At 42.4% G+C, this 14,935-nt stretch overlaps 2 protein-coding genes across 11 annotated transcripts in view; one reads left to right on the forward strand and one right to left on the reverse strand.

Annotated features, from left to right (window-relative positions):
- The window catches only part of NEK6 (NIMA related kinase 6), a 984,684-nt gene that overhangs the window by 721,043 nt on the left and 248,706 nt on the right, over positions 1–14,935 (reverse strand). The gene's annotated exons all lie outside the window — the stretch shown is intronic.
- The window catches only part of DENND1A (DENN domain containing 1A), a 547,088-nt gene that overhangs the window by 287,778 nt on the left and 244,375 nt on the right, over positions 1–14,935 (forward strand). For all 10 annotated transcript variants that reach the window (XM_050760580.1, XM_050760581.1, XM_050760572.1 and 7 more), the window contains one exon: positions 11,146–11,246. In XM_050760580.1, the coding sequence (XP_050616537.1) occupies positions 11,146–11,246 (101 nt within the window). The remainder of the gene's footprint in view (positions 1–11,145; positions 11,247–14,935) is intronic.

A 14,935-nucleotide genomic window follows, 5' to 3' on the forward strand; every position in this document is an offset into this window, starting at 1 on the left:
AGCTAGTCTGGAAAAGGGCCATAGCTAAGTATAATCTGTTAAGGCTCTCAGTAATTTTACAGAATACCAATGCAGTCCACCAGTGTAATTTGGGGTGCATGTGTGTAAACAGGTGATGTTTCTTTTTCTTTTTTTTTCTTTTTTTGCCATTTCATTAAATTCATCCCATTTCTGCCATGGCAGAAAATTTTATTGTTTTAGTAATGCAATCAAGTCGTGAAATAAATTGTATCTTTCTTAGATTGTAGGACTGATAGCTTCTTGTGTGACTCTTATGAATCAAAATTTTAATGGATAATATTTAAGTCTTTGGCATCATAATCTACTTATAAAGCCCTAAATGGCACCCACTTTGGCAGACATGACAGTCATAAAAGAAATTTGAGCACCTACTGGGTGCTTATGATACTGGGAGCAAGGACTCATAATTTCCCGTGTTGTTTCTGCAGACTGAAAGTGTGGTCACTTTGGTGAACCAAGGTAGTATGTTATGAGGTTAGACCATGCAATCATGGGTCAGTGCAGACACGGAGCACGTTCACATTTGTTCTTTTCTGCTATCTTGATAGCTTCAGAATCTACCAGCTAGATGTGTCAGACAGCCCTGCTGGAGGTATCTTTTCCCAAGAAAAAAGACAGCAGGAGTGGAGGAGAGAGTATCAGACTGCAAGTCAGGATGGCTTTGTTCCACTTCTGCCTCTGCCTTGTACTTAATCCTCCCTGTGCCACTTTCTAGCCATATGGCCTTGGGCAAGTTACTTGGCCTCTCTGAGTCCCTCTGTCTTCTTCTGTGAAAATGGGGATAGTATTCACACCTACCTCAAGGTAGTTAAAAAGATCCAGTGACCATCCAGACATGAAAGCACAGAGCCCAGCACTGGGTGCACTGTTCACTCTGTAAATGTTACTTGAGGCTGAATCTCATCCTTGCAGGCCATAAACCCCGATTTGACTTTCAGAAACAAGAAGAGCGATAAAGATCCTGGGAGAGTTCTGAATGTTAGGATCACTGTGATAGCGGATAGGGAGTGAATCCAAGCAAAACAGAATAGTCACAGCAACTCCCATGAAGTTTTGCATCCGGACCACTTCTCACTAGTCATTTAGTCGTTGAATAAATTGTCATTTCTCATTCAAGTCTTCACAGAGCTTGAGTGGCCTGAGAAGCTGCTGTGTTTGCTTGACCCACCCTTTCCCCCGACTGGCCTCTAGCAGGGAAGAGGACTAGCAGCTTCTTGTCTTCAACCTTCAGGGCTCTGATGTCTCTGTCTCTGTGAAGCCGGCCTGATTCTTGCCCCAGGCAGAATTAATGATTCTTTCTTTATATGCTAACACACTTGAACCTCTATTATGGCACCTCTTTCATAATGCTTTTGTGTGGAAGTTGATTGTTTGCATTTTGATCTTTCTCTCTCTATTTTAAATTGCTTGAGGGCATGGCATGTGCACATAGTGGATACTCAGTAATTGTCGGATTAATATAGATCAGAACACAGAAGCAGTTTCGTGGGAGCTAAGAGCACAGAATCCAGAGCTCAACTTCCCTAGGTTCACATCCTAGTTCTGCCGATAGCTGTGACCTTACACAAGTTCCTCAACACCCGGGAGCCTTAGTTTCCTCATCTATAAAATGGGGACAATAATGCTACCTACCTTATAGGGCTGTTATGAAAATTAAATGAGTTAGATATATGTGAAGCACTGTTCTCAGTGACTGGCAGATAGTAATGTGAATTCAATGGTCATGATGGTGGCCTGTTTTTTGTTATTGTTGTTTTGTTTTGTTTTTTTGAGATGGAGTTTCATTCTTGTCACCCAGGCTGGAGTGCAGTGGAGCAATCTTGGCTCACCACAACCTCTACCTCCCAGGTTCAAGTGATTCTCCAGCCTCAGCCTCCTGAGTAGCTGGGATTACAGGCATGTGCCACCACGCCCAGCTGATTTGTATTTTTAGTAGAGACAGGGTATCTCCATGTTGGTCAGGCTGGTCTCAAACTCCCTACCTCAGGTGATCTGCCCACTTCAGCCTTCCAAAGTGCTGGGGACTGTAGGCATGAGCCACCACGCCCAGCTGATGGTGGCTGTTTTATGGCTTGAATCTTTCTTCTGAGTTTTTTTTTTTTTCTTTGGGACAGAGTCTCACTCTGTTGCCCAGGCTGGAATACAATGGCATGATCTCCACTGACTGCAACATCCATCTCTCGGGTTCAAGTGATACTCATGCCTCAGCCTCCCAAGTAGCTGGGACTACAGATGCGCATCACCACACCCAGCTAATTTTTTTATTTTTTGGTAGAGAAAAGGTGTCACTCTGTTGGCCAGGCTGGTCTCAAACTCCTGACCTTAAGTGATCCACCTGCCTTGGCCTCCCAAAGTGCTAGGATTACAGGCGTGAGCTACCACCTGCAGCCTACAGTCACTTTCTAAGGTTAGATTTGCCAAAGAAAACAACAGGAAACAGTCCCTTTTCTTTTTCTTTTTTTACTACTTATGCAAATTTAGTAACTCACCACCTGAAGGTTCCTTAGTTTCTTTATGTGTGGATGCCTGACAGATAGGTACTCATGATTCCATATTCAGTTATGCTTTCTTTTTAAAAGTATGATTCCTTATTAAAGCAATAGTATAGATCCATTAGCTAAACATAAATTATGATTTATATTGTCAAAGAAATAGAAATACCCACTTATACTAGATTTGAGGTGTCAAATCAATTTCTTCTTGAGTGCCCACTTTGATCCATTGATCAAAGGTGCATGTGAGGCTGGGCGTGGTAGCTCACACCTGTAATCTCAGCACTGTGGGAGGCCGAGGTGGGCAGATCACTTGAGGTCAGGAGATCGAGACCAGCTTGGCCAACATGGTGAATCTCCATCTCTACTAAAACTACAAAAACTAGCTGGGTGTGGTGGCATTGTGCCCAGCTACTCAGGAGGCTGAGGCAGGAGAATCACTTGAACCCAGGAGGCAGAGGTTGCAGTGAGCCGTGATTGCACCACTGCAACGCCAGCCTGGGTGGCAGAACGAGATTCTGTATAACCAAAAAAAGTGCATATGAGGAAGGATTCTGGGCCACACCCTGACTCTGTGATCGGTTAGTAATGTCTGTCACAGATATGGCGTGGAAGAATGGCGGCACGTTGACTGTCCCTATATTGAATAAATTGTTATCAGTCCCTCATGTAACCTTGCCTTTTTCTTTTTCATCTTAAAGATGAAAAGAAAGCTCTTTCCTCACTCACGGTGCTGTGGGCTTATTTACAGTGTAGTTTACCACACCATAGTTTTCTGCCTCTGCTTTGGTAGCTAAAGCTTTTCTCTGGCAGTTTTAGTTGCTTTGATGTTGTAAAGTGTCAAATCTTGGCACGAAAGCTCGTTGCCCCGGTTAATAACTTACTCTAATTACTCTAGTAGATAGCTTTAAAAAAAAAAATGGAGAGAAGTGATTAAGCAGGCGGTTGATTGCCTGTGTAAGCTTTCTCCTGACTAGGTGATATTGCTGTTGGGGGAAGATGCTTTCCTTCACTCCTTGTTGGGTGTTTTTTTTGTTGTTGTTTGTGTGTGTGTGTGTTTTTTTATTCCTTCCCTTTCCCAAAAAATAATGGAGAAGGAAAAAGTAAGATGAGTTCCACCAAATTGAAAATAAAACTACTGGAAGAACGATTGTTCCCATTACCCCCTAAAAAGAAGCCCTGCATTTCAGCTGCTAAGAAAAGCGAGACACTGTTTGCTCTTTCCTTCTACTCACATGTCCGGCATCTGTCTAGACTAGCTGAAGGTTCTTTGATTTCTGAGATGTTCTAAGCTGCCTTTCTGCTAGAGTATCTTTGATAGTTTCTTGAAAGCCTATTCCTCCCCCACTAAATACAGTAACTACAATTTGAACATAGCTGAACCCTTTATAATTAAAGGTTTTTCTCATACCCATGGAAGAGTTGAAATAGGTTAACTTCACAGAGTCCCTGCAGATTTTGCTTAAAACGTTTTGATGATTTTAGAGAGGATTTGTCATTTGAGAATAAATCATAATCAAAACAAACAAAAACCACAGCAGTGTTTGAATCATGACACCATGATACCTACGAAGATGGTTTATAATTAAATAAAAGAATCAAGTTCTCAAACTGAGAAAGGGAACAACTTCCCAAGACACACAGCATTTTTTACAGCTCTTCTAAATAAGATGATCCATGGTCAAAATGAACAAACTTAAGAATGACCTCCCTTGAAAGTCAGTAATCTGGTATCCTTTCTATATTTATCATTTTATTCATTTCTCTTTGTTTAGGTTCAGAGGGGAAATCCAAATGCCTCTAACCCTGTAAAGCAGGTGTTGGTTTGATTATTTAACCTTTTGAATTCTAGGATGGAAAGAATGACTGTGACCATCTGATTGTCTTCCTCTGCCAGCTTTTAGAGCTTGGAATCTTAATACTTTTTCAAAAATGTACAGCCTCTAGTTGTGATCTATTAGGCAATTGCAATTTGTTAAATGTCTATAATCCCAGCACTTTGGGAGGCAGGCGGATCACATAAGGTCAGGAGTTCGAGACCAGCCTGACGTGGAGAAACCCTGTCTTTACTAAAAATACAAAAAATTAGCCGGGCATGTTGGTGCATACCTGTAATCCCAGCTACTCGGGAGGCTGAGGCAGGAGAATCACTTGAACCTGGGAGGCGGAGGTTGTAGTGAACCGAGATTATATCATTGCACTCCAGCCTGGGCAACAAGAGTGAAACTCTGTTTTAAAAAAAAAAAGCTGTCTGGTAATCTTGCCTATTCTTCCTCATGGTATGAATCTGGAGGCATTCTCCATTTCCCCAAACATTTACTCAGCACCAACTCTGTGTCGAGCATAGTAAGAGGTAAGAAGAGGAATATTTGGGAGACCAAGGAGGGCGGATCACCTGAGGTCAGGAGTTCGAGATCAGCCTGACCAATTTGGCGAAACTCCGTCTCTGCTAAAAACACAAACATTAATTGGGTGTGGTAGTGGGTGCCTGTAATCTCAGCTACTCAGGAGGCTGAGGCAGGAGAATCGCTGGAACCTGGGAGGCGAATGTTGCAGTGAGCCGAGGTCGCACCACTGCACTCCAGTCTGGGTGACAGAGCAAGACTCCATCTCAAAAAAAAGAAAAAAGAAAAAAAAAAAGATGGAGTCCGATGTGGTCTTGGTCCTTGTCGAGCTCATATCCATAGCCCTTGTGTTCCTGGTCGCCTGAGGTCATCTACCTCTGAGTTATTCAGAGTATCAGGGGCCAAGTAAGGAAGAGGGCTGTGCCCTGGTCCGGTGATGGAGATGGGGTGACTGAAAGGTAGTGGTTCCTACATAGCTCATGAATTCCAGCTGGGCCCTGGAGCTGCAGAGATGAGAAAGCAAGACCAGCTTAAAGACAGACCCTGATTTGCTTCGGCTTAGTGCAGCTGAAGAAGGTAAACTGGGGACAGAAAAGGAGCCTTCTTCACATCAAGGGATAGCAATTCCTCTAGAATTGTGAGTTGTCAAAGCTGGAAAGGAACACACAAATCTTGTAGCCTAGTCTCTTGTTTTACATACAGGACAAATTGAGACCTAGGAAAGGAAGTGGCTTGCCCAGGTCAAAAAGTTAGAAGAAGACTCCAAGCAAGTATTTGAAAGGGAACATGACAAAAAGCAAGACTTTCCAACACTTTCAAGCCAGCCTGTCAGATATATGTACTCAAAATGGAATGTAAACCTTTCTCTTTGAGTAATAATAATTACTTCATTGTCTAGAATTTCCTGTGGATTAAAGACACTATAACACCTTAGTTAAATGTAACTCATCCCCAGGAAATGATCGGATCTGTGTTTGTTTTAAAAATGATTATTTTCTGTCATTGGTATTTTGTCCCAGACATTTGGACATCTAGCAGCAAGGCAAATACATATCTGTGTCATTTAACAACGTCAACAGGGACAATACCTCATCTATTTCAGAGTCCTCCGCACCGTGGATGGCACAGGGTATGCATGTGAATACTTTTTGAATTTATTATGCATTGTGGAAACACAGTGGCCGTTATATTCTGACAGACCTGGATGTGAGTCCCAGTTCTGTCACTTACTGTTGATGTGGCCTTGGGGAAGTTATTTCACCTCTGAAACTGTTTCCTTATCTGTGAAATGTGGTGATGAGTGTATTTGTGTATACACACACACACACACACACACACACACACACACACACACACACTTTCCTTTAAAACAATACTTTGCAAGGGTCTAAACCCCAACCTGGTACCTACACATATTGTGGTTTTGTCTTTTGAGGGGGCATTCTTATTTTTATTTCATGTTAAGTTGCAGAGCTGCTATTAGGATTCTGCAGAGGCATTGGAATCTAAGACTGTGACAATCTGGTCTTTATCTCTGAGAAATGACTGAAAAAAAAAGGTGTCCTTGTGATTTGCCCAACTCCGTCATTGATCATTCTCCATTCATGTTCTACCCCCACTGCCTTCTCCTCATCTCCCTTTGCCTCAAAGAAAACTAACAGAGCCATATAGAAAGCTCTGAGATATAAATGACCTTGTGCACCTTTAATTGAGGACAGAATTTGCTGAAGTGCATCCCAAAATCCACCAGTGGTTTACTTTACAGTCTGTGTCCTGGCTAGACTGGCTGTTGGCTGTATAATTTGTCTAGTTTTGTCTGGAGTCTTAGACTATTCAGCTGCTTCAGGGCAAAATCTTTTGGGGTGTCATTAAATGAGATTGATAATTGGCTTCTGATGAATATTCATTGTGACTAATGACTTTGGGCAAATTTTACACATACTATCTTTCCATTCTCCCACTGAGTGAGATTTTGATAGAATCATTTTCTTCAACTTGCACTTCAATTATATATTCACAATACCCCTTTGTTGACTACACACCAAATTACATACTTTCATTACTTTTAAAGTTTGTATTCTGTAAGGAATGAACACAGGCCTTTAGGACTTTTATTTTTAGAAACAGGGTTTAGAATTATTTTAAAAATAAGCGGCAAGCGATACTTTACAGAACAGAGTGCATTATTTCTGATTGAGTATAGATATATAGTAAGACTTTTCTTATAATCAAGTGACTATCCTTAAGTAATGATGCATATAGTTTGTGTCATTTAGTATTTTGGAAAAGAGCCATATAATTGCCTGTTTTGTTTGTTTCTTAATCAAATGAGTAATGCATTTTACCCCAATTGCAGAGATTTGGCCCTTAGAAAACCCACTAATGAAATGATCAAGCACCTTAAAAGTTTGATTTTTTTTTTTTTTTAAGAAGGATAAGTAATTTTAAAGTCTTGGCATTGAGGTTGGTAGGTTTGCTTTTGAGGTTAAAAAGACATGAAAAGAACATTATCTGAAGATGAGATCTCTGCTACTTTATCAGTTGAAATAGGCTTTTGACCCAAACCAGTTTAACCTAAAAAGAGTCACATAATCAAGTTCTGGCTTAACCAGGTTCATTCTATTAAATGACTTTTTCAAAGAGAATCACAAATTAATTCATGTGATGATGTTACCTTCATTTGTATGGGACCTTATAGATTTTGAGGTGCTTTTATTTATTTATTTATATGTTGTGGAGTTAGAAAGGAGGCACACGATTGAATGGGCGAATGGATGAATGAATGACTTGGTTTTCCAAAAGTGCCATGCTTGTGTTTCTAAGCTTGCTGTTTTTGTTTTAGACATTTTTTTCTGTCTCTCTTTTTTGGGGGACAGAGTCTCGCTCTGTTGCCCAGGCTGGAGTGTAGTGGTGCGATCTCAACTCACTGGCAACCTCCACCTCCTGGGTTCAAGCAATTCTCCTGCCTCAGCCTCCCGAGTAGCTGGGACTATAGGCATGTGCCACCATGCCTGGCTATTTTTCTGTATTTTTAGTAGAGACGGGGTTTCGCCATGTTGACCAGGCTGGTCTTGAACTCCTGACCTCAAGTGATCTGCCCACCTCAGCCTCCCAAAGAGCTGGCATCACAGGCGTGAGCCACCGCGCCCAGCCTGTTTTAGACTTTGAGTCATGTACCTTATTCTGTGAGACTCACGGGAATGTTGGTATGCTACTGATAAAAGCCAAGCTACTAAACTGTCTTTGTATTGTGAGTATATTCTAAGAAAAAATAATTTCTTTATTCAGGACACATCCCATTAACTAGTGCATGTGTGTGTGTTGTGTATTCTGGGCCACTGAGAACATGGAGGTGAAGACAGGATCTTCCTGTACTTTACAGTCAGGAGACAAACATGCAGCCAGTTATGGTCCAGTTAATAATGGGTGCCTGTGGGTTGGATGCAGTGGCTCATGCCTGTAATCCCAAGATTTTGGGAGGCCAAGGTGGGTGGGTCACTTGAGGTCAGGAGTTTGAGACCAGCCTGGCCAACATGACGAAAACCTGTCTCTACAAAATATTCAAAAATTAGCCAGGTGTGGTGGCACACACCTGTAGTCACAGCTACTCAAAAGGCTGAGACAGGAGAATTGCTTGAACCGGGAGGCGGAGGCTGTAGTGAGCTGAAATCGCGCCACTGCACTCCAGCCTGGGTGACAGAGTGAGACCCTGTCTCAATAATAATAATAATAATAATAATAATAATAATCGGTGCCTATTCACAAGGAGCCAGGGAAGACTTTGAAGAGGAAGTACTTACACAGAGACCTGAGGGAGGAGTTTGCTAGAGGCACAAATCCAGGCCAGTTTGGGGGATGGGTGGAAAGGGAGGGGAGGAAAAGGAGTACATGACTCTATCTAAGTGATGTATTCCAAGGACAGACTTGAAGAAGACGGTACAGAGTGTGGCTACAGATGGCTGCTGTAAAGCTAGACTGTGGGCTGGTGGAGCCATCCGGGGCTAGGCATGCCCCCAAAGACTTCCAAGTAGGAAGTGATGGGCCGGAACCTGCACTTGAGGAGGAGTGCTCTGGCAGCTAGTTAAAGATGTGCAGAAAGAGCTGAGACCCGAGGCCAGTGGAACCCTCCAGGCTGACTTCAGGGTGGAATCAGGTCAGAGTTGGTTCATTCTCCACTCACTCAACACCAGCAAGGAGTTTTCATCTCTAAGAAGCCCTGAAGGGATTAGTTGTGTGTATGTGTGTGTGTGTGTGTGTGTGTGTGTGTGTGTATATGTAAAATACAGAATATACTTATATATGAAATATATAAATATATATAATATATATATAAAACTAATGATATATATAAAATTAATGTTTTGATATTATATATATATGTGTGTATATATATCAGCCTCCTTTATATGGGTACCTATGGAAATAGAATGTGAAGGGATGGGTTAAACCTGCCAGCCTTGACGGGGTCACTGGGAACAGTTCTTGGGTGCCTGCTGAATGAGATCCGGTTCATGGCATGGACCTGGCTTCAAGAATGGGGTCTGGAGGAAAGAGTCAGGGCAGGCGGGGGTGGGAGTGGCAGCCCTGGCTTTAACACACAGTTCTCACAACTGGGAAACATCAGCAGAATACCCAATTTAAAGCTGTTCATGTTACACTAACCTCTGGGATGCTTTTAACTGGGCCTTGGCACGTCACTCTTTTGCCACGTAAATGTCCTTCTGTCAGCAAAGGCCAGTTAACAGCTTCCAAAAGAAGCAAAGTCCTCATGGGAACAGGCTTCCCTGAAACCAAAGAAACATTAAAGAAAAAAAGACAGAAAGAAACATGTGTTGTTGGCTTTGTCACTTCATAGCTATGTCTCCAAAGGTTGCTTTTTTCCCCTTTCTTTTCACTATATTGAATTTTGTAGCAATTGTATCCCTTTATATTATCTTTGTTTCCTAAATTTTTAATTGCGTAAAATACTGATTATATGATGTCTCTAGCTCTTAAGAAAAAAAAAAAATACAAAATACGGGTAAGTCAAAAGACTGTGGAGAGGAAGGATTAGTCAGTAAACAGTGCCATAGCAATTGATTACCTATGTGGAAAAAATAAATTCTCACCTCAGTCCTTAAACCTAAAGTAATTCCAGATGGACTGAAGAGTTAAATGCTAAGGGAAAATTTAGAGGACTTTCTTGGGATAAAAGCGGTAGAAACCATCATGGAAGAAAGTATTTGTCTATGTAATTATTTAGACCTTCTCTTTGCCCAGAAATTCAAAGAAAATTAAGTATAAATTATTTTCAAAACATTACAAAGGCTGGATATTCTTTGCATATCATCAGTGATTGCTTATAAACCAGTAAAAATTACTAACACTCATTTTTAAAGTGGGCTAAGAATATGAATAGACCATTTGTCTATTACATAAGTACAGCCAAGAAACATATGACAAAATGTTCAACCTTAGTCCTGATCAGAATAAAAATAAAAGTAAAATAGATACAATTTTAAAGCTACTAACTTGACTACAAGGAGTAGTGCTGGTGAGGGGAAGGGAGGCCAGAATTGTGGTGGATGGCTGGGGCTGGGGGGTATAAAGAGTCTCCATCCTTCTTCTATTCATTATACTAACATATTTATGATATATGTATTTATTAAGTGCCTTGAAATATTTATAACCTTTGTCTCTGAATTCTGCATTTAGGAACTATAGATATAAATTATTGACCTGTATGATTATATTACTTAATGGTAGTAGAGTAGTTAAATATATTAATAGCATGGGAAATTCAAGTATCGTTAAAAGGTATTTTTTCTAAGAATATTTAAAAAATATTCTGGATTTGTGCCTTTAAAGCATCATTAAGAGATACCTTTTTCTAAGAATATTTAAAGGAAAATGGCATCAAATAATGTTCACTTTTAAGAAACACAAAAGAATACTGTATTTATAGTCATCCTAATTGTATTTAAAAAGGGAATATATGTGCTTGTGTGTGTAAGAACCTACAATGTTAAATCTTCCAATGGTGGTGGCATTTATTTTAATCCCTTTCTCCATTTAAAAAATTTTCTATTTCTTATATTAGCTTTATAATCAGAAAAAAAGATTTTTTGAAAAGAAAGCTCTTACTAAATTTGAATTAGGGTGATTGAATTAACTTAGAATGATTTCTCCAGGCTTTTCAACTTATCATGTAAACATGTTGAAGAATTATAGAATTGTATTGCTGAAATCAAATGGCGGTGTCTCCTCCCTTGGATTTGTTCATTGATCTCTGCTTTGCTCTGTTCCAGCTGACTGCCTGCATCCACGGGTCTGCGGCGATGCTCTACCCCATGTACTGGCAGCACGTGTACATCCCCGTGCTGCCGCCACATCTGCTGGACTACTGCTGGTAAGGTGGCTGGCCCTGTCCTCTGCTTCTCCTTTGCCCTGAACTGACTGGGCATGTTAGGTGTGTCACCTGTTAATGCAGTTGGTGACTCTACATTAAAAATACTAACTTTATCCAGCCTGGACAAAGTAGTGAGAATCCATCTGTACCAAAAAAAAAAAAAAAAAAAAAAAAAAAAGTCAGGCATTGTGGCACATACCTGTAGTCCCAGCTACTCAGGAGGCTGAGTTGGGAGGATCATTTGAGCCAGAGAGGTCAAGGCTATAGTGAGCTCTAATTGTGCCACTGCACTCCATCCTGGGCAACAGAGTGCGACTCTGTCTCAATAATAATAATAATAATAAAAATACTAACTTCAAAGTGGCATGGATTTAAGACCACCTGATTGCATGGCCCTTTCATTTCCAGTTTTCTTATATGTCATGACAGAGTACAAGAGAGTGGGTAGTCATTTTTCCCATTTCTCAGTTTGGGAGAAGCAATGCACCAAGAGGTTGCGTGTTTGTTTGTTTGTTTGTTTTTTCCTAAAACAAATTGTAAACTGGGGACAGAAACAATTGAGATCTCCAAGGCCTTCAAGTTTCAGCCATGCCCTGGCACATTCCTTAAGACTCGTGCTCACTGTGGTTTGGGAGCACAAGCCAGACGGCACTAAACCGTCTGAAGTTCTTTGAGGAGAATTTCACCGTTCAGTGAAACAGACTTTAGTAGAAGGAAGAAACAAAGGTTTTGGTGACAGCCCTGCCATCTTGGGCAAGTCACTTGGCTTTAAGACTTTCTTTACTCATCTGTAAAAGGAAGTTGTTCAATACATAATCATAAAGATGAAACGAGATAACATATGAAAGGACCCCACGTAGAAAAGCTGGCTCATGGTGGGTGCTCAGAAAATGTTCCCACAGACATACCATTGTCTTCACTATCTGTCTTCAATAGATTACCAAAACAGACTGTCTTTGTGACCGATTTGGTTCCCTTTTCCTCATGAATAATTTCTTTCTCTAGTGTAATGCAGTTAAAGACATTGTCTCCAAACAGTTCAAGTCAACAGAAGTCCATAAGGGGGCATGGTACACAGAGAGGGAAAGGCACTAACTGCATGCCAAATATTGAGAGCTTCAGGAGAAGGGAACCCATTTGAGGGTCATAGCCCTGTTGCTTAAGGACAGGTGACATAGGACACTGACCACTGGTTCAGAGTAATTGAGTCCAGGTCAGTCATACTTTTGCTGGGATCTCCAGCCCATTTTGCCGTCATCTCACTGGAAAGGTTCACTCAGGTAGCCAGATTGTCCAAGGAGCTTAAAGGCATTCCACAGTCACTCCTGATTGGAACGTGCTGGGCTCACCCTCTTCCCAAGAAGCCATGGAGATAACAAGGACATAACTCAGGGCCATGATGTGAAAATCAGTGGCCCTCTCTCGTGCATAGTAGTCAGTGAATGGGCCTGATTCTTTCTTTATGATACGTCTTTCTTATCAAGGTAGTCATCTTATTCATGCCTTTCTCCCACCTCTTGTGAGATTAAGGGGCGATGTGTTTTCTACCATGTGGAATATGGAATCCTGGCTAATTTTGAATTGCTTCTTGATTCATCGGTGGTTGAACCCCACATTTTTTCACTATGTCTCTTCATACTTTGGTTTATTTTGGAAACTATTTTCAGTTAATGATGACGTCCAGGTACTGCTGGTCTAGATTTTTGTGTTCATCCCTTCTTGAGTGGGTAGGAAATAAAGTAATGTTTGCAGATAGGAAAGAATAAGGATGTAAACCCCTTATAACAGATTCACCATGTGACATTAAATGTTCGCGTTTGCTGTGTTCCTCAGAGAGTGTTTTCAAACCCTGGAGCCCATCCCAGACCCCTCCCCTGTATCCAGGTCTCCAGCCTCTCTCCTTCCATTGGAGACTCTAGGGAATGCTGGACTCTGCCCTAGTGAGGCTGCTCCTTCTGCTCCCGGACTCCAGAGGGAAGATTGTTAGACGCCGCCATGGTCTGGTGTGAGCTCCGCCCTGTCATCTGGCTGCTACCACAGCCCCTAGGAACCTTCCTCCCTGCCGTGTCACTGTCATCTGCTTGTCTCTGGGATCTTCATCATCTGTTGGTTGAGATGTCCACATCCCCTTCCCATCTTATTCTCTGCTGTCTTCAGTGGCTTCAGAATCCACACTACTGGCCTCCTCTTATTCCCACTGAGATCGCATTTGCACTGTTTTGTCATTGATAGTGAGATTACTCCCTCAGAGATGCCATGGAGTAGCACAAACAAGAATAGGATGGGGCTAAGAGGAGGACACCTGAGTTCCTGTCTCCGCTCCATTACTGCCTGGCTGTGTAGCTTAGAGCAAGCGCCTTTGCTTCTCTGAATCTCTTCTCTGTTGAGGGCTGAAAATACTGCAACTTGTTCTTTAAACTGTTTCTAGGATGAAATAAAATAATGTATGTGCTAATGCACTTTATAGACTGAAAAGCGATGTCAGCCACCCAGCAGGGTGACACCTGTGTCATTAACCGTCTGAAGCTCACTCAGCCCCCTCTGGTTTCCTGCTGGCCTCCTTGCTTTGGGGCTTCGTGAGCTTTTTCTTTCTTTCTTTTTTTGAGACAGAGTGTCACTCTGTCACCCACGTTGGAGTGCAGTGGCGCAATCTTGGCTCACTGCAACCTCCACCTCCCAGGTGCAAGCGATTCTCCTGCCTCAGCCTCCCGAGTACCTGGGATTACAGGCGTGTGTGACCACTCCCGGCTAATTTTTTATAATTTTAGTAGAGACAGGATTTCCCTGTGTTAGCCAGCATGGTCTTGATCTCCTGACCTTGTGATTCACCCGTCTCAGCCTCCCAAAGTGCTGCGATTACAGGCATGAGCCACTGTGCCTGGGGTCATGAGCTTTTTCGGTAGAGCAGATGTTTCCCGATGCTGGCCATGTCTCAGGCACTGCACTAAGTGCTGGAAGACAGGAATGAGAGTCAGTTTCCAGCAGAAGGGACTCAAACAATTGGGTGTCGAAGACACAGGCACATAGGCCAGAACTGCTCCTGGGTTTTTCACCAGTTCCTTGCAGGCTCTTGCTTCCCTGGCCTTGCCACTGACCCTAGGCACCCCTACTATTTTCTTATCTATTCCTTGTCTGGAAGATACTGCTGGTGAAAGTCTGAGAGCCTTTGCAGAGAGGACCTGCTAGAGAGTGGTGCTGCCTAACCTCAGCTTGCCCTCCTCCTCTGCAGTCACCCCTGAGCCCTCACTCTCCCCACCATGCAGCAGGCTCAGGGATGGGAATGCATTGTTACGTCTGGTGAGAAGAGGGGGGGACATAGGGTCTGTGCTCCCACAGCTGCCCTCCTTCTCATCCAAGGCTGGTTACTTGCTGCCTGCTTGCTTCTTCTCTCCTACCATTCCTGAGGGAGGAAGAGCAGTCTGTCCAAAGCCATTGACTTCACCTGGGCCTGGGTGCTGTCTCCTGAGGATTCTCTGGGACCCATCTAGATCTCTGTTCTCTTGGGTACCATTAAACACCCCTTTCTGCTGCCTCTCTCCTCTCCTGCACATGTGCTTAGGTGCCCCATTCCTCAGATTTGACCTTTCCTTCAACTCCCTGTGCTTGAGCTTCTGAGCCAATGCTCTTGGTTTCTTCTCACTGCCGTATATCTTCAAGGAAAGGACCGAAAGGACCCTGTTTACTATCCG

The sequence above is a fragment of the Macaca thibetana genome, chromosome 15, assembly GCF_024542745.1.
Source record: "Macaca thibetana thibetana isolate TM-01 chromosome 15, ASM2454274v1, whole genome shotgun sequence".
Classification (NCBI taxonomy): Eukaryota; Metazoa; Chordata; class Mammalia; order Primates; family Cercopithecidae; genus Macaca; species Macaca thibetana.